The following is a 26,345-nucleotide window of genomic DNA, read 5'->3' as shown; positions in this document are numbered from 1 at the left end:
ACTGAAATAAGTCCAACAGAGAAAGATAAATACTTAAGCTGCCACTTCTATGCGGAATCTGAAAAACAAACTGAACAAACAAACAAAACAAAGCAAAATGAAACTCATGTATGTATACAGATTGGCAGTTGCCAGGGAGAAGGGGGTTTAGGGGTTGACCATAAGGGATGAACAGTGTCGGGAGGTACAGACTTCCAGTTGTGAAGTGAATGGGTCATGGGGATGTGGTGTTCAACAGAGCAACTCCAGTCCATGGTATTGAGTGTACTTGAAAGTTGCTGAGGGGGAGTGGATCTTGAAAGAGTGCTGGGTGTTACATGCAAGTGATCATGGAACACTACATCAAAAACTAATGATGTACTGTATGGTGACATACATACATACATACATACATACATAAAAATTTTTAAAAGCAAAAAATATTTTGTAACTTTTTAATGAAGACAGGCGGTGACTAGACTTATTGTGGTGATCATTTCAGTGTAGACAAGGGTTGAATCATCACATTGTAAACCCGAAACTAATATAATATTGTATGACAATTATACCCAAGAATAATTAAGAATAGAAATAACAAGGCAGGTTGACATATTTTTCCAAGTCGAATGTAAGTTCTAATCTTAGATGATTCTTCACCTCGGTTATACACATAATTTCCCAGTCACTCTAGTTAATTTTGTAAAGCAGCCGAATAATTTTTAATTTGCCTGCTAGTGATTCTGACACACTTAGCCCATTTGTGGGATTATTTTATGAATATTCTAAACTTATTAAAATATTTTTCCATGAACTTACTTATTGCATATGCTGACCATTTCTGATGGGAAAAAAAAAAACCTCAAACTCTTGCCACTGAGAAAGGGGAACCCTCTTACACTGTTGGTGGGAATGCAAGCTGGTACAGCCACTCTGGAAAACAGTATGGATGTTCCTCAAGAAGTTAAAAATAGAGCTACCCTATGACCCAGCAATTGCACTACTAGGTATTTACCCCAAAGATACAAATGTATTGATCTGAAGGGGCACCTGCACCCCGATGTTTATAGCAGCAATGTCCACAATAGCCAAACTGTGGAAAAAGCTGAGATGTCCATCATTAGATGAATGGATAAAGAAGGTGTAGTATATATATAAAATGGGATATTACTCAGCCATCAGAAAGGATGAATACTTACCATTTACATCAATGTGGATGGAACTGGAGGGTATTATGCTGAATGAAGTAAGTCAGTCAGAGAAAGACAATTATCATATGGTTTCACTCATGTATGAAATATAAGAAACAGCACAGAGGATCATAGGGGAAGGGAGGGAAAACAGAATGGAAGTCATCAGAGAGGGAGAAAAACCATGAGAGACTCTTAGCTATAGAAAACAAATTGAGGATTGCTGGAGGGGAGGCGGGTGGGGGGATAGGGTAATGGGTGATGGACATTAAGGAGGGCATGTCATGTAATGACCACTGGGTGTTATATGCAACTGATGAATTATTGAGCTCTACATCTGAAACCAATGTTGACTAATCAAATTTAAATAAAAGTTAAAAAATTCTTGCCACTGAAAATCAAATATTACCTTTTATATTACTTTTTTTAAGAAGTGCTTTCTCAACTGTTTATTGCATGTGGTAATAATATAGTTCATCAATCACCTATTATAGACATTCAGGAAAAAAATTATTCTGTGTTGAGTTCTATTTGCTCAGAGATTTTAGGTGAATACTAAATTTTGCTGTTTTAACTGCAGCCAGGGAAATGAATGCCATTTTGCAAGTGAATTTTTAAGGTTAGAAATGTTGATATTTTGATGCCCACTATCTAAACAGAATGCTGTTGAATATGTGATTGCTTTATGATTATACACATATGACATAAACACAAGCACAAAAATTTAGGTATGTTTGTTTTTGCATAAAATTAAATAAAATGAATAGATACATATAGAGATTTAGTAGAACTGTGAATTAGACCAGTTTTAGAGTTGTTTGCTCTCATTATGTTCTAATTACATATCATGAATATATAAATTCAGTGTGAATTTTAAACTTCCTAGAAAATATTAATCAAAAATTAACTAGCCAATGAACTACCCACTATACTGAAGGAGTCACTTTAATTTTAGATTTCTCTGACTCTAAGATTGCTTCTATGGGACGATGCACCTTACATACTACCAAAGAAAATACTCTAACTGAACTGTAACATAATAACTCTTATTGCTTAGAATTTTGATTTTATACTTAACAAAAGAGCTATTTTAGGCTCATCTACACACAGATATTTTTATCACTCCTAAGCATTCACGCAAAAAAATACAAACAAATTGATTATACTCCTCAAACATATTTGCATTCCAAGTCCAATTCTTCTGAATCACTTCTAGATCAGAATTGTCACTATTTTTTTCTCAAACATATTATTTTTTGTGCCATCAAGAACATTGTTACTATAGCCTTTCTTAAAATAGTGCTCCAGTATCATCTCCAGTATTTTTTCCAAGTCATGGTTACTCAATTTGCCCATTTTGAAGTTGGCATTTTCTTAACTTTCAGAAGATTTCAGAGAGGTTTTTAGAAAACAACCAGTCCTCCCGTCCCATTCTGAAATTATCTTTAAATAGTTGTTAACAGAAATATCAGGGCATTGCAATTGTTGGGTCATGTCCAGGATGATAAACCTAATCTGTTTCTGCACCAACAGCTATGACATGACTGTTCCCCATCTGACAATGATTATAAGATGCCTACCTGTTGTAAGTCATTCTGATTTCAGAATGTTGAAACATGGGGAAATGTGTGTTTTACTGTAATTGCACTAATTGAAAAGTTTGTAGCAAAGCTTCTGTATATGCCACATTCGTTACTGTACCATCCGGAGCTCCTATGAGTAAATCCTTGCAGTATAAACTGAGAAATATCCATGAGAGGAGCAGTTCAATTGCAAAACAACGTCTGCATTTCAGAATTTCATCCTGTGAATTATTGAGTCATGGCATAGGTGTTCGCTGGGAACTGCTGACGTATGAAAACAAAGGGAGATTCTAGGGATTCAAAGACATTAAGAAATAAGAGTTTTTCCTTTATTATAGCTAATTGAAGACTACAATGGTAACTTTTCGGTTATTTTAAAACCTCTAAATTCTGGATTTTGTCACATTAATACACATTTTCAGTGGTTCTGATATGAGTTAACAACAGAATTTCATATAATCTTAGATTCACCATTCTGTTAGGAATTGGAAAAAAAATTAAAAATCCAGAGAGTCAACAGATATACTGAATTTTTTCAGCACACTTAATTTGGAGCCATTTTGAAATCACTTCTTGCTTTGTCCATAGCATTTTAATTGTTTATGGCATGTCCCTGAATCAGCAGCCAAACATTCCCCCGCTTGGTTTCAGCCTCCTCTACAAAATCAGTCACAGTATATTATACCTTGAATATAGCTGTTTTCGAAAATTACTGTCTCTTCGGTTGCGCAAATATTTTTTATCTTGGTTCTTAATCTCGTTTGCCCTTATGAGAGTGCGCCTCTCAGTGGGCCCCCAAGCATTCTTCACATAGGACATCACTACAACTGGCTCCTAAAAGATCCTGTCTCCTTAAACTGGCTTTCAAATTTCAAATAATTATCTCCTTTAGAGAGATTTTGAGAGTCTTTCCACTCCTCTCTCTCCTTTCTGTATAGTTCTTGCTCATATAAAACTAAAATTTGTATATACTTGAAGTGGCATTCAGATCATGAAAAACTGATGAGTATTTGGGACTCAGATTTATAAAATGAGAGCAGAATTCAAATAGTAGAAGCTTCTGAATATAATTCATTGAAATCTTTAAAATGATGTGCCCCTCAGTTCTTTGTGAGAGAAAAAAAAAAATAGCCAAACTTGTTTTAGGTAGTTTTGGGAATTTGAGTTTCTGTAACAATCTCCAAAATCTCGGTGGTATATCACAATGAAATCTTATTTCTTCCTCATATAAATTCTAGTGGTTTGCCAGATGGTTGTGCCATGCCTTCCAGAAGCCAGGCCCTTTCATCTGGGGGCAGTATCTCTCTCTCATTCTTTGGAGTCCTGGTTGGGGGAATTCTGAATACCCCATTTTCATCTTATTTGTTTTAATATCTCCTGCAGGTATTGCCTCCCCACAAAGGCCTTGCTTCATTTGCAAAGTAGTGTGGAAAATTTCAACCTTTTCAGAGGTTTTATTTTTTAAAAAATGACAGCTTCCTTGAGATATAATTCATATACCATATATTCACCCTTCTAAAGTCTAAAATTCAGTAGTTTTTAGTTATATTCAGAGAGCTGTGCAAACATCACCACAATTTAAGTCGGATCATTTTTGTCACTCCGAAAAGAAACCCCATACTTCTTAGCAGCCACTCTCCATTCCCCTTCTCACCAGCCTTTGGTAACCACTAGCCTACTTTCTATTTCTATGGATTTGCCTATTCTTTTTTTTTTTTTTAAGATTTTATTTATTTATTTGACAGAGACAGCCAGCGAGAGAGGGAACACAAGCAGGGGGAGTGGGAGAGGAAGAAGCAGGCTTCCAGCGGAGGAGCCTGATGTGGGGCTCGATCCTGGAACGCCGGGATCACGCCCTGAGCCAAAGGCAGACGCTTAACGACTGTGCCACCCAGGCGCCCCTGGATTTGCCTATTCTGGACATTTTATGTAAATGGAGTCATACGATATATGTTTTTTGTGACTGGCTTCTTTCATTTTTTTTTTTGTTTGTTTGAAGATTTTATTTATTTGACAGAGAGAGACACCGCGAGAGAGGGAACACAAGCAGGGGGAGCGGGAGAGGGAGAAGCAGGCTTCCTGCTGAGCAGGAAGCCTGATGCAGGGCTCCATCCCAGGACCCTGGGATCATGACCTGAGCCGAAGGCAGATGCTTAACGACAGAGCCACCCAGGCGCCCTGGCTTCTTTCATTTAATGTGTCTTCAAGGTTTATCCATGTTGTGGCATGTATCACTAAACTTCATTCTGTCTTATGGCAGAATAATATTCCATTGTATGGATAGACCACATTTTGCTCATTCATTCAATTGATAGACATTAGGGTTGTTTCCATTCTTGACTACTGTAAATAATGCTGTCATGAACATTTGCGTACAATTTTTTGTGTGGACATAATATTTTTATTTCTCTTGGGCATATATATAGGAGTGGAACTGCTGGGTCATATGGTAACTGTATATCAAAATTTTTGAGGATCTGCTAAGTTGTTTTCCAAAGCAGGTGCACCATTTTACAATCCCACCAGCAACACACGAGGGTTTAAAGGTTTAAGTTTTCACTCGCTGTATACTCCAACAAAGACAAGCCACCTATTTTTAAATTCGCATTTCACATTTCATTATCCTGAACCATTTTGTACTTTCTAAAGCAAAGACACAAAATCTCTTCTCTTTACTGTGACATTAAATGAGATGATACTCCAATAGTTTCCTGTTTTATTTATTCCAGCCAAGGAGAGATGACAGAAGCAATTAAATACTTGAAAAAAGTTGTGAAAATTGCAAGAAACAATTCTCAAAGACTAGATGTTGTGAGAGCAAGTACAATGCTTGGGGATATCTACAATGAAAAAGTGAGTATATGTGTTTCTTTCTTGTAGGGAGAAATTCTCAGAGTTTTAAAATTCTATTCCCATTTGACTCTCACCTTCCCATAATAGGTTATGCAGAAAGACCCCAGGACCGCAGGATTTGCTTAACACACAGGGCACTTACTTTCTCTTCTCCCAGGACCTGAGTGCCGTCTTGGGCACAGTCACTACGATCTGCTAAAACTGATTCATATCTTCACAGCCAGTGAAGATTCTAAGTGGTTTTGGATTTGAAGAGCAATTAAAACATTTCAACTCAAAGAATATCATTATAATGGTTGGCTCTTATCTGCTGACACTAACATTCATCTCCCTTGCTCCAGATTCTCATTTCATTAATTCAGCTGTGATGTCCCTGCTAGGTTCTTCAGGAGAAGAAAGGACAATCCCAAGAGTAATTCTGAAGGAAATACAGAATTCTAGCTTCAGACTGGTGATGTGAAAGAAAAGAGAAAGAAGAGAAAGTCTAAAATAAAAGTATCTTATTCAAGAGGCCATTACTAGTGAAATGAATTGGTCATAACGCATTGATCTTTTGATTTATTTTCTCCTGAGTTTAGATTTCATTACCCAGATTTTTCTTTAAGAAACAGTATAAAAGAGGCTTTTTTCCCCTCTAGTTATAATTGCTGTTTTTGATAATGAATAGGATCTATCGTTTTTGAGGGCAGTGTCATTCATAAACTGTTTCTACACCTTGTCTTAGTCTTTTTTGAGAGGTTGTGTATGTAGTGATTAAAGGCACTAATTCTGAGACTCAAGTGTTTGGTGAAAACCTACTTCTTTACTTCTAAGATCTGTGGCCTAGGACAAGTTACTTACCTTCTAGGTGCCTCAGTTTTCTCCCCTCCTAAGGTTGTAGTGAGTATTGAGTTAATGAAGGTAAAGCAGTTAGGATAGCGCGTGGCAGGGAAGCAAGGGCCAGCTATATAAGCCATTATTATTCTGTGCACCTTTATGTGGTCTCATACAAGCCCCCTTTTCCTGAGGCTCAGAGGGTTTCAGTAACCCACCGCAGGCCTCCACGTTTCTAGGTGCCATTGGTATTCAAACCCTTCCTCTAAACCACTACAGTCTTTTATTTGCCATATAATTGACTTTGATGATTTCAGAATTAATTAGGCTTTTTTTTTTAAGGAAATAGAGTTTGAAATTAATCTGAATGAATGCAACTACCATCTTTAGAATTCATGTGCTATGGGACACATGCATTCAAACAGGGTATCTGATTTCTTTTTACATCCCTCTCTCTCACTTGCCCTGGCTCATTTGCTTCCTCTCTCCCAATATCCACTATCATTAAACCCCCTTTTTCTCTCCCCTTTGTCACTCTCCTCCTACTTTTCTCCTCCCCTTGCTCTTCTCTCCTGCCCCTGTTTTTTTCGTCTGCTCTCACCCTCAGTGGTCCTCTCCCTCTGGTCTCCCCCACTTTGTTTCTCCCTCTTTCTTTGTGGCTCCCCCACTTGTCACCCCAGGTCTCTCTCTCCACCGTGTGCCCCTTCTCTATGGTGCGACTCTACTCTGGTGACTCCTCTCTCCTGGATCTTGTTTGTGCTTTTGTCTACTTTCGGGATACCATGCTGAAAAACAGACAAGGCTCATGCCCTTGTGAGGCTGGCAGTCTGATGGGTGCTTATCCTGTAGTAGCGCAATTGGCCTTCCTAGTTATACATAGTCTTACTTTTTAAAAGGATTGTTCTTCAAAACAGAAGTGCAAGAAACACCAATTGCTTTACCCTCCCACCAAACAATACCCAGAGCTCAGTGTGTTAGTATAACACAAACATTAAATATCAGCTTATATTCTCCTAATTACAGAAAGCATAAGGAAAATAAAACAATAAACCCTTCTGAGGGGTAATTTTTATAGTTGCATTTTTTAAGCTTTTTGCCAAAAGTTTGTATCTCTTTAGTCTGTGTCCTCTGGTTATTAATTCTTGAAGAAGAGTCTAATATCTTAAAGGCTAGAGACACAAATACAATCCAAAAGCTATGTCAATTAACAAAGGTTAATTTTTTACCAGTTTGTCCCAATTCTGTTATAAAATTTGGAGGATTCCAGGTATTCATGCTATCTTCAAATATACATTCCTTCAAATATACAAGTTGATTCATACATCTTAGTGATTCTTTATATTTTAATGTAATAAATAGTCACTGGTAAATAGTATAGTATTTTTTAATAATTTTTTTTTGAGAGAGAGAGAGAGCATGACAGGGGAAGGGGCAGAAGGAGAGAGAGAGAGAGAATCTCAAGCAGGCTCCATGCCCGTTGCAAAGCCTGATGCGGGGCTCAGTCTAACAATCCTGAGATCATGACCTGAGCCGAAATCGAGAGCCAGATGCTTAACCAACTGAGCCACCCAGGTGCCCCTTAAGTATACAATACTGTAACAATTTTGTGACATCACAGACTTCAAAACAAAACTTTATTTGTTACTAAAATTGTTAATGTTGCATTCAATTTTTGTGCATTACTGTGATTCTTTGTGGACACTTCCTCAAGTCAAAAAATCTACTGATTACTTCTCAGGCTGACTGAGTTGCTAAATCATTACCAAGAGTATGATTTGAAAATATATAACAAAGTGGGTTTATTAGAACCAAATATAGTTATTATAGTTATTTTTCCTTCTCGTGTTTTTGAAACAGGAGGATACACTTGATGACATCCTGAGTTTCCTTCTAGTACTACAAAGTCATTTCCTAGGAAAACACTGACAAGGAATTATTTCATGTCTCTCATTTCAGCTGCAAATGGATGTTTCCTAATGATATTAGATGACTTTATTCCAGTTATACACCCGGACAATCTCACAGGCTGTTTGCATCACATGCTATCTGTTACGCTTTTCCATGAAGGAAACTAGCAGGACAAAGAGGAACCTCACTGATTTCTGCCCACTTGACCTTGAATCTGCACTCGCTACTTATTAACTATGACCTGGGGCACATGAATTCTTTGATCCTCAGTTTCTTCATCTTTCAAGTGTAAATAATAGGATACCTTGAAAAACTATATAAGGACTGGAAATTTATAAATATGTACGTGGTGCCTAGTCAAATCCCTAGCACATGGTGGGTACACAAAAGCACTTAGCTTCTTAATATGCTCAAGCTCTGATCTCTCCCTGCAGCGTTGGACCCATAGCCCACTGCTTGCCTGACATCTTCGCTTAGACGGCTTCAAATATAATCTATTAGAAACTGAACTCATCATTTCCCCCTAAATTCTATTTGTCTGTTAACTTAATGTTCAACTATGGTAGAATATGATTCAGGTATTTTCTAGGCAAACTGTCTTCTCAATCTATGAGCTCCCCCATCTGACCTCATCCAGGCCCACAGCATCCATATGCGGATGACTCCCAAATTTCTATCTCCAGCTCTGATCTCTCCTTGGGACTCCAAACTCTAACTGCTGACTTAGCATCTCCACCTGGATGTCTAATAGACATCTCAAATTTAACATGATTCCTTCCTCCCAGGCTTCTCTATCTGAATAAATGTCATTCTCCATCTGCCCAGCTGCTCAAGCCAAAAATCTGGATATTCTTTGATTCTTTTGATTCTTTTCTCCTTCCTGCTCCATACCTAGTCCAAAGGAAATCCGGACTTTTATGCCACCAAAACATATCTGAGACGCACCTACTTCTCTGTATTTGCTACTATTATCCCAACAGTTTATGATACTCTGTTTTCTCACCTACACTACTCTAGTAAGTTCAAGCCCATTCCCTAATTCTCGCCCATATAATCCAGTCTCCACGCAGAGGTCCAAGTAGTCCTTTTAAATGTAAATCAAATTATGCTATTTCTCTGATTAGAACACTTCCATTACTTCCCATTCTTCTGGGAAGAATATTCTGTGTGAGATGTACACCCCTCCCCCATCTCTGACTTCATTTCTTCCCACTCTCTTTATCGACTCCACCACAGCCAGATGGACTTGAGAGCTTGTTCCTGCCTTAGGACATTTGCCTTAGCTGGAATGCCCTGTATGGAATGCTGTCCACCCTGAGCTTCACAGCACTGAATTATTGTCACCATATCTCAGTTAAGTGCCACATCTTCGGAGAGGCCTTCCCTTGGCAACCTGACTAAAAGTAGTCACATGGGTGAAGGTAGTTCAAAGTTACAAACTTCCAGTTCTAAAATAAGTCAGTCTTGGGGGAGGAATATACAGCATGGCAAGTGCAGTTAGTAATACTGTATTATATATTTGAAATTTGCTAGGAGTAGATCTTAAAAGTTCTCATCACACAAAAAAATTTGTAACTACATGAGGTGGTGTTAACTGAACTTATTGTGGTGATCATTTAGTGATCTATGCAAATATCTAATCATAATGTTATACACCCAAAACTAATGTACTGTCATATATCAATTATACCTCGATTTTAAAAAGCAGATGAAGGTGCTTTGAAAAGGTACTTGTATTTTGTCTCTAAGATGGCATTATTATTATTCGTAAGGAAAACTGTTGAATCACAGCTACCATTTCTGTAATTTGAGTCCTCAGACAAACACAATTTCTTTTTTTTTTTTAATGGTTTTTTATTATATTATGTTAGTCACCATACAGTACATCCCCAGTTCCCGATGTAAGGCTCGATGATTCATTAGTTGTGTATAACACCCAGTGCACCATGCAATACGTGCCCTCCTTACTACCCATCACCGGTCTATCCCATTCCCCCACCCCCCTCCCCTCTGAGGCCTTCAGTTTTTTTCTCATAGTCCATAGTCTCTCATGTTTCATTTCCCCTTCTGATTACCTCCCCTTTCTTTATCCCTTTCTTCCCCTACTGATCATCCTAGTTCTTATGTTCCATAGATGAGAGAAATCATATGATAGTTTTCTTTCTCTGCTTGACTTATTTCACTTAGCATTATCTCCTCCAGGCCCGTCCATGTTGCAGCAAATGTTGAGAACTCGTTCTTTCTGATAGCTGAGTAATATTCCATTGTATATATGGACCACAACTTCTTAATCCAGTCATCTGTTGAAGGGCATCTCAGCTCCTTCCACGATTTAGCTATTGTGGACATTGCTGCTATGAACACTGGGGTGCATATGGCCCTTCTTTTTACTACGTCTGTATCTTTGGGGTAAACACCCAGTAGTGCAATGGCTGGATCATAGGGTAGCTCAATTTTTAACTTTTTAAGGGACCTCCACACTGTTTTCCAGAGTGGCTGTACCAACTTGCATTCCCACCAACAATGTAGGAGGGATCCCCTTTCTCCACATCCTCTCCAACAATTGTTGTTTCTTGCCTTGTCTATTTTTGCCATTCTAACTGGCGTAAGGTGGTATCTCAGTGTGGTTTTGATTTGAATTTCCTTGATGGCTAATGATTTTGAACTTTTTCTCATGTGTCTGTTAGCCATTTGTATGTCTTCATTGGAAAAGTGTTCATATCTTCTGCCCATTTTTTGATTTGTTTATTTGTTTCTCATGTATTGAGTTTGAGAAGTTCTTTGTAGATCTTGGATACCAGTCCTTTATCTGTAGTGTCATTTGCAAATATCTTCTCCCATTCCGTGGGCTGCCTCTTAGTTTTTCTGACTGTTTCCTTGGCTGTGCAGAAACTTTTAATCTTGATGAAGTCCCATAAATTCATTTTATCTTTTGTTTCTCTTGCCTTTGGGGATGTATCATGAAAAAGTTTGCTTTGGCCGATGTCGTAGAGGTTGCTGCCTATGTTCTCCTCTAGAATTTTGATGGATTCCAGACAAACACATTTTCTTAATCCACAATGATGAAATCTAATCCACTATATTCTATGGGGCTTTCCAGGCATGTGAGAGAGAAGCCAAAACATTCAGTCAATAAAAGTATCTGTTTTGTTGAAAAAAATTTTGTCTTCCACTTAATCAAAATATCTGAAATCTCCATATTCCCCATTTCTTTTCATTGAAGTCCTGAAAGCTGCATGCCAAAATAAAAATTATATGAAAAAGAAAAAAGTAGCCCCCAGGTCACTCTTTAACATTACTTTAATATTCCACATAGCACTCATCTCCTAGTTTTCTTGTTTATGATGTTTTCTTATTCTTTAGTTTGGCTAGAATAGAAACTTAATGAGAATAGGGACCATATCTGCCTTGTTTATTATTTTGTTAGTGATCCTAGACAAGAAGGTGGCACAGAGTTGGTGAGCAAAAATATGTGAATTCATTGAATCAGTCAGTAAATTTGTAACCAGTTTTCTACCTCTGGAGAGTAGGATTCTCTCACTTTAGAAATTCCAAACTTCTATTTCACTTTTGTACAATGATTCTGAAAACTTGTACTGAATCTTTAAAAGCAAATCTAATAATCCTGGTACTCGTCAGTCTACCTTTTAAAGCCTCTACAAACTGCCCTCATCATCTCTTTTCTGGCTTCATACTATTCATTCAATGTATTCTATTTGTATTTTTTACAATCATTTCTAAGAAATATTATTATAAGACCACAATTAATATTAGAATTAACTATTTTCTCTAGTTACTACAGTGTTGTTATAATTAAAGTTAGGACATCTTTAAAAGATCATTTATTCTAATTAGTTTACTTTTTACGATTAATCATAGAAGATGGGCCACCCATCCCACCCTCCTGATGTGATCTTTTGATGAAAATATATATTTAATATAGACAAGTAAGAATGCTTTAGGGAAAATAACTAGATATAGACCTTTTATGAGATTTCTCATTCCCTAATAAGATCAGATAATAATCACATAGTTAAAACAATGATAGTGGGCCCCTGGGTGGCTCAGTCGGTTAAGCATCTGCCTTAGGCTCAGGTCATGATCTTGGGTCCTGGAATTGAGCCCCAGGTCGGGCTCCCTGCTAAGTGGGGAGTCTGCTTCTCCCTCTCTCTTTGACCCTTTCCCCTGCTTATTCTCAATTGTCTCTCTCTCTCTCAAATAAATAAATAAAATCTTTAAAAAAATTAAAAATTAAAAAAATAAAACAATGATAGTTCGAGACTAAAATAGTAAAGAAAATGTGTAAAAAATGGTATTTCCTTAGTAATAGGAATATGTTCATTTATTTTTGAGCTTGCTCATTGGATAGAGTGACATTTTAGACACACTGAGAAGGATCTGGTAAGAATCAGGAAAATGCATGAAAATTCTATATTAGAGTGTAATAATGCAAGCTTTGTTTTAAGGTCTATGATGTCATCAAGATCCTGACCTGAAATTGTCTCCTAAATACTTACCAGTGATATTTATAACACTAAACAAAGTTCTCTTTTCCAATAAGATGCATTCATGAAGTGATTAATTCACTTATATATTCTCAAATTCGTATTTAAGATTGCCAAGATTAATTACTACTCTTTTGAATTTTATAATAGGATAGGGATTAACTGATAACAGAATTGAACTGTAGAGCATTGGACAGACCCTTTGGAGAAGAGATTAAATTTAGATATTAAATTCTTTAAGAATTGAGAATCTAGAAATGCAATACACATTAATGAAATCTCATTCCAAAATGGTATGTATAAAAATGCTTGCGTCTGAGAAGAATTAATGTATTTCCTTAATAGTGTTTTAAACTAGAGAAATTTAGCTTGATACCAGTTTTATGGCAGTTGTGTCTGTGTCTAATGATTGAATACTAAGCTCAATTTGCAGGAAGAATAATTATGTGTAATTGTAATTATAATTATAATTAAGTAATTATGAATAATTATAATGCTCCTATTTTAGGGGGGAAAACACTTGTTAAAAAAATCTATAAATTTTAGGTATAGTAAATTCTGTTAACTGCTGAATCCCCACTGCCTGGTATGGAGCTTGGTACATAGTAGTTACCTGATGAATAAGTTCATTCTAACATAATAATATATACAGTAATTCTGGAAATTTAAATATATGTCCATTTATTTATGATCCCTAATTTCCTAATTAAGACGTTCGTCTAAAACAATAAATAGCCTAATGCTCAAAAGTATAATTAGAACAATAATTAGATATTTATACTTCTCTGTTTTTAAAAATGGAAATGTGTGGTCTAGTCACATATGTTCATTTATTTTGTCCTATATCTTTGATGTTTAGCAGAACAATCCAAAATATTAACTAGTTTTATTTTCATCTTCAATATTTATATTGTTTCTCAATCATATAATTTACTTGTCATACAAATGTCTTTGATACCATTTTATTTTTTCTAATTAAATAACTGTATTCTCATATAAGTTCTATGTTTTACACTTTGAAATAAAAGAAAGAATCGTTCACCTCAACAAACGAAAATTATATAGAGGGACTGTTTTTAAATTAGTAAGTTTAATTGGAATGAACCATTTGAGTAGAGTTCCCTAAACGTCCTTGTGGGTCTATAACATAGTATTATACTGCTTATGTATGTAACATAACTGTCACACAAGCCCTATTTCTCCCCTCCTCATCTTCTAACAACTTTTGTAACCAATCAGTTTGCTGTCTGAACACCATGACTATACAGAGATGCATGGAGCTGAGTATGCATTTTGCATGTACTGGTGTACGGTATAAGGCTGTTTCAATGGTGTTTGTATTACCAGTTCCTTCATAAAATGCTGTGAGAAAATAATTTGCAAACTTATAATAAAATATTCTCTCTTGTAAGAGTTTCTTCTAAAAGGCGTGTGCATGCATGTTTTCCTGTGTATGAGCAAGAGAGAGAAGGAGAGGAGAGGAGAAGAGAGGAGGGAGGGGAAGGGGAGAGGAAAGGAGACTTACAAGTCAGTGAGGAAAGGAAACTTTGTTCCCTAGAGTCTTAAAAGTATAGGCTCAATCCTAAAAATGATATCCTCCTTTGAGGAGAACTTTTTCACGAGGATTTTTAGGACATTTGGAGGGTGTCAGAAGATAGTCTCTTTTCTGAGGCTCAGTTTCATTATTTGTAGAATAAGAATAGTATTTCCTCACAGGATGACTTATGAAAGTTAGTGACATAACATATGAGGTACTTAGCACTGGCCCTGACACTTTGAAAGCTACTGTGAACAATAGCTTGTAGGACGATAGGAGAGTACGACCAAAAAAGCCCACAAAAAAACAAAAAACCGCCTTGAATTTTTGCAATGAAATGTTGCAGAGACCTTAGAGTCTTCTCTTCTCTTAGAGAAGAGATGAACGTTTAAATGAGTTGTGCTAGCGCCATCAGGACCATTATTTTTCAGAAATCTTGAATACCTCCGGTGTTCTTAGTCAAGAATGACGTAAGCACATGGGACAAACAAGAGCGATAACCAAATCAGATAAATACATCTATTTTCAGTGGCCACTGATTAAACAGATTGGCTGAAAATGATCTCTTGCTGTGACTAAAACCAACAGCTGGTTAAAATGCTTTATTAGGTAAATCCAATGCTTCAAGTAGGAAAATTACATCCAAATCAATTTGAATTAGATCACTCTTTCCCAGACTTCTTTTTGCTACCATGTATCAGGTTGAACCATCTGAAAATGCTAACATTTGACCATTTTTAATCCAAAAAAACCTTAAGTTTCATGTAGTTCAACTTGGTACATAAAGCTTTTTTAGTATCCTGGCTTCAAGATACTGTATGGTTAGTAATCACAACTTTTTAAAAGAAACTTATTCTAACAGAGACCCTGCTTGCCATCTCTTTCTTCTAGAAGATGAATGCTGTAACTATCAAAAGATAAGTGTAGTACACACCAAGGTGAGCAGATTTGTGGAAGGATAGAACCCAAAATTAAGAACAAAAGTTATTTCTCTTACATTTTTAGGGCTACTACAGTAAAGCTTCACAATACTTTCAGCAAGCTTTTGACACAACAGCAGAGCTAACAAATTTGCGTCAAATGGATGAAACTAAAGTTCATTATGGAATAGCAAAAGCTCATCAGATAATGCTGACCGTTAACAATTACATCGAGTCTGAAGATCTCACCAGCCTTGACCACCTGCTGTCATGGAAGGAGAACAGAGGCAGCATTTTAAGTGATTCGCCTACTGGTAAGACCTTGGTTTTTGAAAACACTTTAGTTTTTGTGTCATTCTCTCCATTGGTGATTCTGATTTTACCGGTAATTTTAATTTTATTTATTCTTTACCACATAAATATTGGATGTGCCTTCCTGCTGTATTGTACCTTTGATGATAAGGAAAGCATAAAATGTGGTAATGATTAGTTAAACTTGACAAATCACCGTCCTCATGTTGTTTTTTTTCAGTTGTCTTAAATAGTCAACAACACTGATCAGCTGTAAGGAATGTGAGATAAGTTTGTGGGTTTTTTAAAAAATGTTCAGCGTTGTACCTTATTGACAAGAACAAGTCACAGATGCTAGTTCACAGATGCTAATCGGTATTAAATGCAATTAGTATTATACTCTTACTTTGCTGATGGTAGTAAATTTTCCTAAATTTGATCAATTCAAGTTGGAATATTAATTTAGAAAAATATAATATTAATTTCTCTTAACTCTCCTTCCTTTCTTATATACTTTTTCTTGTGATAATTAGTCAAAATAGTCAATTAAAAACAAATAGCTAGGGGCGCCTGGGTGGCACAGCGGTTAGGCGTCTGCCTTCGGCTCAGGGCGTGATCCCGGCGTTATGGGATCGAGCCCCACATCAGGCTCTTCTGCTGTGAGCCTGCTTCTTCCTCTCCCACTCCCCCTGCTTGTGTTCCCTCTCTCGCTGGTTGTCTCTCTCTCTGTCGAATAAATAAATAAAATCTTAAAAAAAAAAATAGCTAGAGGTGATGTGAGGGTCACTTTTATGTGTCAACTTCACTAGGCTCCAGTCCTCAGTTAAGAACTTCAGAATAGGATTTTAAAAATTTCTTACAGTATTGCCTATGACAGACCTTTGGGTTATATAATTGTTGATAAATTAATCAAACTTTTTAAAACAAAATATTTTAGGGATGTTTGGGGATAGCTCACATGGAATCATAGGCAAAATTCTGTTACGTAAAGAAGCCTCTCCTGCTTAGAACGCTTTTTTTTCCCTTTAGGTCATTTAGATGAAACAATAAACTCTTTGGTTTTTATTTTCTCCATAGCATAAATAGTAAATAACAGTAAATTGGGCACAAAGGAATTTTATTGCTTCTTTTACATTAGTAGAATACCACTTACCACTCTCTGTCCTCTAGTTACGAAATAAGTAAAGGTCTCAATCCAAATATATGTATGAGATAAAGTCTTAAAAAACAGATGGCTTATTGAATGTCAATGTGCTCAAGTGCCCGACAAATATTTACAGTTAACTATTAACTAGCCACTTTTAGATACTATTTTGCTCACTTGAGGATGTTGTATTGTCATATATTTGAGAACTGGTTCTGTAGTTTTGAGTTATCTTCCCTTTACTCCCTCATTTTGTCTGCCCAGGAGATAAGGCAGAGGAAATACGATCCATCTATCTATTAGATGACTTCTCCTGATAAAAGGTTTGGTAGAGAATAAGTTGGGCTAGTCACTTTTTCAGATTTACTTGGATAAGCTCTAACCATCACCCTAATCATCATGAAAAAAAAAATACTTCTCAAAACTAGCTTCGCTGCTCAGAGCCATGTGTCTATTTGCTGCAATCCTGTTTGGCGCTTTTCAAAAACCTCTTTTGTTTGTCTTCACTCTGTAAAGCTATTTATTTTTCTATTCTTTTTACATTTTATCCTCATTTTTGGTAAAGTTGTTTTGTGTTCCAAAGGGCTTAGGAGCAAAGCAAAACAATGAATTTCAAAATATTATTCAGAGAGTAAAAACTCAGCTATTCATATGGTGAAGATTAAATTCTCTGAAACACTGTAAAAGTACACCCCGTTCCCGATTCATTTGACCAAGATTAGAAACCTATGCATGGATGAGGTACGTCATTACAAAAGTGAAGAATAATCTTTCAGATTCAAATATAAATGAGACGTTAATTCTACTACCAACATGTTTAACATTTTTTGTGGTAGTTGTTCTATTTGGAAATAAAACCTGTAGGACGTTATCAAACATACTCGCTTGTTTACATAGACATATTTTAGTTCAAAATACACTAAAATGTGCTTTTTAAATGCTTCAAATGTTGTTTCTTAAACTATAACTCTTATTATTCTATTTTTTTCTCCTCTTCAAAACCTTCGTCGGATCCCTACGGCCTACAAGCTTCTTTTTTTTTCTTTTCTTTTCTTTTTTTTTTTAGAGAAAGAGAAAGCATGAGGGGGGGAGGGTCAGAGGAAGAAGCACACTCCCCGCTCAGCAGGGAACCTGATGCAGGACTGATCCTGAGACTCCAGGATCATGACCTGAGCCAAAGGCAGTCGCTTAACCAACTGAGCCACCCAGGCACCCTATGTACGGGCTTCTTAACATTTTTGACCACCTCCCTTACCCTGGCCAACCTCTCACACCCCAGATACACACAACATACATTAATATCACCTTACTTCCAACTCCAGCCCCACCCAGGGAAATCTCACTGGTCTTGTAAGGTCCTTCTCAAATGTTGAAATCCTCCCTGATCTGTCCCTTACTTGACTGTTGTCTCTTCTCTCTGTTCCCACATTGAATGTCATTCATTTCTCTCCAAGCGCTTTTCCCTTGTCATGTTCTACATCCTATCATGGCCATTTCTGTAATTGCCTTATATGCCCAGTGAGGGTATGAGTGTCTTGAAAACAGATTCTGATTTTTGGTGTTTCCTACAAAAAGAAGGCACAATGCTTAACATCTGCCAGGTACCAAATAAATATTTGTCAAATTAAATAGAATTCAAAATGAGTACGTATGTCCTAGCCATGAACAAGTTTGCACTACCACTTTTTAAAACAGGGTTCATAGTTCCATGCCTCCTTGGAAAAACAACAACAACAAAACAACTATGATCTAATACTGTGTTTTGATTACCATGCAGTTATCACACGAATGCAGGACAACACCAAGTGTGATGTTGACAAAATGAAGAAATACAGAAATATTATTTGGAAATCTGAGCAGCTTTTAGGTTTTCAAATTTTGCCTTTCTTCTCTGAAGGGACATCTTTAATCTTGCCGTTGAGGGGTCCCATGTATTCAGAAAAAAGCAGATCAAAGATTTGAAAGATACATTATAAAAGCTGTGCAGTTATCTCCACCTCTGAGACTTACATCCTCCAAACAAATCATTAGCTCACAGAGCAGGCAATATTCTTTTAAGCAGAGGAACATGACCCCCTAAGGGAACAGAGCAGTGAGAGCACTCAGGTCTCTAGATAAAATAGAACAGTGATTCACCAGCAATCATCCCTCCTCTTTGTACCTTCCAGAGGGAACACAGCAAATATAGGAACCTTCATACTATTCTAATACTCTCAGATACGGTTGGAATGATTTCATATTCCTCCTTTCCTTTCCAATAGTAAAATAACTGTAGATTCTCCGCCCAAATTTAGGAATTTAGAAGGAATTCAAATTTATTGCAGTTCAATAAAATTATTCAAGCCTGAAGCAACAGAAATTGGTTGGCTCTGGAAGGATTAAGGGCCTATGAATTTCTGCTGATTTCTCCAGAAGATAGTTTATTTTTCCTGCTAGAACTATTATGTCTCCAATCATGAAATTTAGTTTTTTTGAATGAAAAGCTAATTCATCTTGCTTTGTGGAGATTATAGACCCAGATGTGGAACAGTGACAGAGAAGCAAAAGCTTTTCTTATGCAACGTAAGAGAGCTGTTAACTTAGAAATGTAATTACAGCCATTTCAATGCCAATGTGGTTAACCACTTCATTGATAATATCAGTAACATGGTTTTAATGCACATTCTTATGTAGCCAAATGTAAATTGTATCAGAAAAATAGGATGCAAATCCTGAGTACAGAAATAGATGAACACACCGGCTAGTCAGTAAAGAAACTGTTCTCTACAAAATGACATGCAAAGGTTTCCTTGAGTACCAGAAATACCACTCTCATTTTACGAATCATTTAATATTCTTAAAAGAAAACAATCAAGACCATGAATTCATCTCTCAGCCCTTGGTTTATGTGGGTTTAATGTCGAGGCATTGGTTCAATGTCGAGCCACGTTTTCCTACCCTGTTCTTTGCTTGTATTTTTTATTCATGAACTCAACCCTTTTAATGAAAGCGAAAAAGCCACATTCATGAGTGAGCCTCATGTTCTATTATACTTTCATCAGCTACTTCGGTTAAATAACCCTAATAATGAGGAGAAAGTTCTGGAATTAGCCAAAAAGTCAGCAAGCAGGTTTTATAGTGCCTTATTGTCACAGAGCAAACTTCTGTCTCTAATAATGTGTTCAAAAACATGGCAGATAAAAAGAACATTCTGTTGAAAGATCTGACTGAATCAAAGCTCACCCTACTGGCATTCTGGGTAATTGAGGGAGGGTATTATGCAAGAGTCCAGTGACCTGGGTTCTAATACCATATTGAGCCCTAATTAGCTTTGTGACTTTGGGCAAAGATTTCAGTTCAAGTCTCTCTATCTGAGGTTTGAAACAGATCATTAATAAGATTCCTCTGGAACCGACAACAGTTCCTCAGTAGGAGCATCTTCTAAATAAATATGGTATTTCGTAGTCCTTAAGAGTTCAATCTAGATTTTCATGAGCATTTTATTTGTTATTTTTCCCCATAAATATTTGTTTTTGTGGGTTTCCACAAAAGGGATTTTATTATGGTTATTATTATTATTACTGTTTTAATATATCAAACAGCTGTAAAAATGCCAGGTATAAATATTTTATCTTTCTGCTCGAACTTATAATAAAGGAGTTTCTAGCTATCTGCTGTCATACCCGGTTTGACCAGTCCCTAGTTGGCATTGTTGAAGTTGCGAAGCCTAGTGCACTGTTTCATCTGCAGACTTTCAGTCGTCCTCCTGTTTTCAACCCTGTGTCATACTTCCCCTCAGCATTTCCTCAACCCCTACCTTTTCCCCACTGTTCTGGGGCCTCCAATTCAAGAAGATGCCTGGTTCTCTATTCATTACTACCCTTTCTTCGTGCATTTCTGTTTATGTCTGTCTCTGCCTTCCTCTATCTGGTACCACTCCTACAGCCTCTGTCTTCTGAAAATGAGTTAACATCTTCTTGAACTTTTTTGAGTTTTATGGAATCATGAAATTAAAGAAATAACTTGGTCTACATTTTTTTTAAATTTTCAAATGTCCTTAGGTCCACAGACATGCAGTCATGCAAAAATCTGAAAGACAAAATGGACCTATAATCTAGTTTTCTAGAATTCTCGTTCAGGAATTCTTTCCAAGAGTTGCACTTTTTTTTTCAATATTGCTTTATATTTAGTAGAAGCCATGTCAAACATTTAAAAATATTACAACTTAATTAAATTCTGGATAAAAATATTCATGGTGAAAAGAAATAAGTGGGACTCTGTTTCTGGCCAAGATGGTGTAACAGGGAAAAGATTTACCGTCCTGCGTTAAACAACTAAAAAAACCAAAACGTATAAGACAAATGTTTGCAGAGATTGGACAACAGGCAGCAAAGGACAGTGATCCTTGAGAAAGATTATGAACACTGTTAGGAAGAAATCCATCTGATTAAACTGATTCACACCATATTATGAGTGACTGAAAGTGCTTTAACCTATTCAGAGCAATTAGGATTTTTTAAATGTTGAAGGATTACCTATTGCCAGAATTTAGTACATTTGTAATACAGTATATAGTTGAAATCATTCGAGCAGCGTGGGGCAAAATAATTGTGGATAATAAGGCCAACACACGGACCGGTCTTCTAAAGTCTGAGAACTTGCCCTAAATTTGACTTCTCTAAGCTATTCCAGAATTTCAAAGCTTTCCTTTCTTCAACATAAATCTGTATATTTTTTAAAAAGCTTATTAGAACTTTTAGATGACAGATCACTATCTCCTTAAAGAATCCAACAAAAGCTAAGATCTCTCTCCTGTCTTCAGAAAAATCTACAATTACTGCATATAATTTTCAGAGGGTTCAGTAACCATTGCTCAAGGGGGTAGAAATGACAAGTGCTTACCAGTATCTGGTCCTTCACTCCTGGGCACACGGAAGACTGCATTTTTCATCTCCTGGCAGCTAGGCAGGGCTCTGTGACTAGTCCTGGCTAATGGTCAAAAGTTACTTTGGGGTGTAAGCATAGGAGAGCCTGACTGAGATCCTCCAGCTGATTCTCTCCCTGCTGCAGTGATCATAGTGGAAGCATTATTAAAAATTACAGGGCAACGAGATGGACACAGTCAATCTCTACGTGTGGAACATTGGTCCTGGAATGCCATTCGGACCTGCAGCAGACTTGGTGTGAACACAGAATCATCCTTTATTGTGGTGAACCACGGAGATTTGCAGAGCAGTTTGTTAGTACAGCTTCATTGAGCCTGCCCTAACTCTACAAGCTTCAGGCTTCTCCGTAACAGCCCCTGGATAGCAGCAGTGGGAGGTCCAGGGGGGAGAACTGGGATAGCCATTTCTCTGTAGGACAGTTTATAAATTGTGCGTTTATAGGTTGTGAGTCCACTTGTGACTTTTTTCTAAGGCAGAGATCCTTAAAAAACCTTTGTGTTTTACTTCCATTTCTAGTCACAGAAAAGAAGTTTGATAAGAAAAATGAGAGTGACACTTTAAAATATATTCTTTATAGATTCCATCAACCTTAAGAAAGAGATGCATCTTTTCTGCTAATCTCATTTAAATCATAATAGATGATCAAAGTATACTTCTAATAAATTTTAAGAAAGAGCTTAGAGAATTAGTGGCTTCTGTAACTGATAATAAAATAATTCCAAAGGCGAAACATGCTGAAGAAGACAAAATCAATACTTCGTTGTAGCCAAATTTTTAAATAAAAAAGAATGCGGAGTTTGAGCCTGATTTTCAAATTTCATCCTTCACATAGTGGTCCCCCATCTTCATATATTTTCTACAACACAAGTGACACATTTGCTTCCTTAGGAATCAAATTTTTTTTCGGAAAACTAATGCTTACTTCATTGGGAAATAATAATGTAGCTCTAGACCCCTCGGGTTGAAAGATCTTTTTTTTTTTTTTTCTTTTTCCTTTTTTTCCCTTCTGAGAGCCTCCTTCTCTATCTGCTGCCTTGGTTCAATAAAAGAGAATTCTTGATTGCTCAAACAAAAACTATACTTCTTTTAGATTCTGCTCACAGTTCTTGGTAGCTGATGGTGTTACCAGTTTTAACTTCCCAGGGTACACTGAACTCACCACTTCTAAGGAAAATGTAACTGGATTTTTCTCATCTGGTGTCATTTCAGTTCCAACTCTAATTGCTTGTTGGAAAAGCTTATGAAAAGTTTTTTGGTTGGTTAAACCATAGCAAAAACCAAAATAAATCCCTGAGTTGTACCAGTACAAGGCTAGGGTTCGAAGTTCTGAGAGAATCCCACTGTCACCCATTTATATTTCTGTCATTCCCAGTGAGGGGTCTCACCCCTGGTTCCAGCTATGTCCTTTTACTTGTGGTCATGGATTCCAAATACTGTGCCAATTTAGGTAAACACGTCCCTACCATTGCTAGAATTTGGGGGCAAAAAAATCCTTTCAGACGTGTATTTAATCCTTTAGTAAGGCTCTATTAGGATAATTCAGGTGATTCTTAACCCATACGATTTCTTCTGAAAAAAGTGACATTAATATTTAAAATATGAATATATTGAAGGAACAAATTTTGTTAGCTTCTAATTTTTTCCTAAGTTTCCCTGATCTGGGGTATTTTGTGGGAGTTTTTCTAATTACCTCTCACCTTTGTAGTCTCATTATTATGAATTTTGATTTTTTTAAACACAACATCGATCAAAAAATATATCCATGGTCCCAGGACTCACTTTCCTTTAAAGTCTTTTACTCTGCCCTCCCTGTATTTTTAACTCCCAGAAAGGAGTGAATTTTTTTTATAGTCTAGGTTCTTTAGCATCATTAATACACAAATAAACACTTTTCATGACAAATATTCTTTTAGAAATTAGAAATTATTTATAATGCCTTTTTATGATGACTGACTTGATTAACAGTGCATGGATGTATATTTCACTTCTCATGGGTGATGTCTGCCTCCCAGGGATGGGAACAATGTGCTCAGTGTGGGAAATGTTGAGCAAGAATCTAATCAGAAGAAATGCTAGCATATTTCTTAATTTTAATGTCAGTCCATTCTGACCAGTGTCTTGACCTTCCTGAAATGAATCCTTGAAATACTGCAAACGTACCTGAACACATTTGCTTTCTGAATCCTCTGACCTACTGTCATAATGAAATAAATATTAAAAACACTGACCAATATTCACCATTTCCAAGTCCTTTATCACTACAGTCTACTCAGATATTTTCTTCCTTTCATTTTATTCTAACCTGCAATCAAAAAATCTGAGCAAATAGATGTTCTCTCTTCGTGCCCTTAAGGTAATCAAAGTTGGACTTTGTCAAACCAATAGGGAAAACTAAAGTTAGCTCATTTTAGTGTGATGCCTCTAAGGGCTTGCATTTATTGACTTCTAACATGGAACCAGGTACCCAAAATGAGAAAAAGACTGGTTAATGTTTGCCTTTAGTGAGATAAGTCTGATTTCTCTGTATTAAGACTACGTGTTCCATTTTATCAGCAGTTAATAAAGTGTAATTTGCACTCTAATCAAAGGAAATTTAACTCAACACTTTCAGAGTCTTCTAGTCCTGTTTATTAGATGAGCTCCTGAGAAGGGATACACAGTTTTCCTCAAGTCTCCACATTTTCAACCCAGATATTAAAATAACAATGGGGGAAAAAAGCAATGGAGAAGTATGAAATAAAATTAAGCTTCAAAATCAGTAGTCAGGAAGAGGATTGGTGAGAAAAACTGGGAGACTTTAGATCAAATGACCATCATAAAATTGGGGGGTTAATATTTTTTACTGTTTAGATTTATTTGGCCTTAGTTTTTACCTTCACCCACTAACAGGGCTATGAAAAGAAGGAAATCAGCTATACGAGAGGAAGCTATTATGTCCAACCTTCAGCTATTAATTCCAGTTAAAAAACAAAATTAATTAACATAAAAAATTCATTGTGTCGATTACAACATAAGCAAAAAAAAATTTTTTCTTAGAACTCCTAGTAGGGACAGATGAACAGACTTATATTATGATTTGATTATAGGAATTCTTTTTAAAAATATGGATACCTACATAACTATATTAACTATATCTCATCTGAATGGATTCACTGTTTATTCACCTTCATCCGGGGCTTTACATTGTAATCTTATTTTGAGATTTGTATGATGAAATGTGAACATAGTATATTCCTTAGTAATTTGATTGGCAGGAAATAGAGAACAAAACACATGCACAGCTTTTTAATAATTTATAATTACTTACATGAATCTACTAAGTTTAGGCACACAATTATATGACTAATTATGTTGAAAATCCAAGTGGATGCTTAAATAGATGACCATGCCCTGAGGCCTTTCCAGTTGTTTCTGCTGTCTCATTTAACCATGCAAATGTTATTAAGCATTCCTGGCTAAAAATTTCCAAGCATGTGCAAGTGTAATTGCATAGATAATTATGCATAATGCTGTCACTTTCTATATCTAACATAGGAATTTTCCTTTTTTAAAAAATAGATCAGCTTTGTACTGGGCAGCCTTCTCTGTACATGCCAAGAAAAATATAATTTGTAAAAGATAGGTGTACCAAAACTTATCTATTGCTCTTTCTTCAGGATCTCTCTTTGACTCTTTTTAGCACATTGTTTTGAAGTAAAGCAGAAAGATCAAGTCTGATATTAAAATTAAAGCAAATTTCAAACGCCTATACATGCAATGATGTATATTCACAAATAGATTCAACTGAAGTGTAATTCGATAACTAGATACACGTAAATATACAAACTTGGTAACAGGAATACTATTCTATGAATACAATTGTGTATGCCAAGTCTTTCAGGTTTGCGCGTTTTAAAGCCAACGTCCAGAAAAAAAAATTAACTAGCACATACACGTTGGCAGGCTAATTTCTTGTCACTAGACCTGTTAAGGAAGCTTTAGAATATAGACTCCTGCCTGACCCACGCCTTGCGGGGTGGGATTCTGCGCAGCCCAGCTCAAACACCCGTGGCTCCCGAAGCCGAGTTTGGTGTGCGTACAGCTGCTTGGTGGCGCCCGGCTCACGTGACTGTGCCCCGCCGCAAGGGGAGCTGGGAAAGGGAGTACGAGCTGACTTCTCATACCCGGACTGAGAACAGGTTTCCCCTGAACTTTATGAAGTAGAGAATTTCGTAAGCATGGCAAAGGAGGTTTAGATGCTGGGCAGCAATCACTAGAAGTAGTGCTCAGAGCTATGAATTAAAAATAAAGCGGGTAAAAGGACAGAAGGGGGGGCTGATTTAAACAGACGGTGCAGAGAAGCCCCTCAAAAGAGGCGTGGTTTGCAGAGAAACGTGATTGAAATGACGAAGCAAGCTGTGTGATTATCTAGGAGGGCCTGGAGGAGACATCCAAGTGACAAGACCAATATGATGGGACCAAATTGAGTGAGGAGGAGAGAAGGAAGAACTGAGTTTCCAGCAGCAGCCAGTTAATGTAGGCCTTTCAGGCCATAGTGACGACTTTGGATTTTATTCCGGCTGTAGTAGAAAATTCCCACTGAGTTCTGAGACTAGGACTCGGACTGACTTTTCAAAAGGATCACTTTGGCTGCCTTGCGAAGAAGTAGTAAAGCAGTGGCCTTTTTGAGGAAAACCTACGGTAAGAAATCTATTTTGCCT

General features: G+C 36.7%; 1 protein-coding gene across 9 annotated transcripts in view; it reads left to right on the top strand.

The window, feature by feature from the left end:
• TTC29 (tetratricopeptide repeat domain 29) overlaps window positions 1-26,345 on the top strand; it is a 468,751-nt gene that overhangs the window by 368,385 nt on the left and 74,021 nt on the right. For all 9 annotated transcript variants that reach the window (XM_087866494.1, XM_087866493.1, XM_087866489.1 and 6 more), the window contains 2 exons: window positions 5,479-5,602; window positions 15,371-15,599. In XM_087866494.1, the coding sequence (XP_087722620.1) occupies window positions 5,479-5,602; window positions 15,371-15,599 (353 nt within the window). The remainder of the gene's footprint in view (window positions 1-5,478; window positions 5,603-15,370; window positions 15,600-26,345) is intronic.

The sequence above is a fragment of the Ursus americanus genome, chromosome 13 (assembly GCF_024610735.1).
Source record: "Ursus americanus isolate L20-20 chromosome 13, mUrsAme1.1.p, whole genome shotgun sequence".
Taxonomy (NCBI): domain Eukaryota; kingdom Metazoa; phylum Chordata; class Mammalia; order Carnivora; family Ursidae; genus Ursus; species Ursus americanus.
Note: the sequence above shows the minus strand (reverse complement) of the source record. Positions and strands in the feature narration are given on the sequence as shown.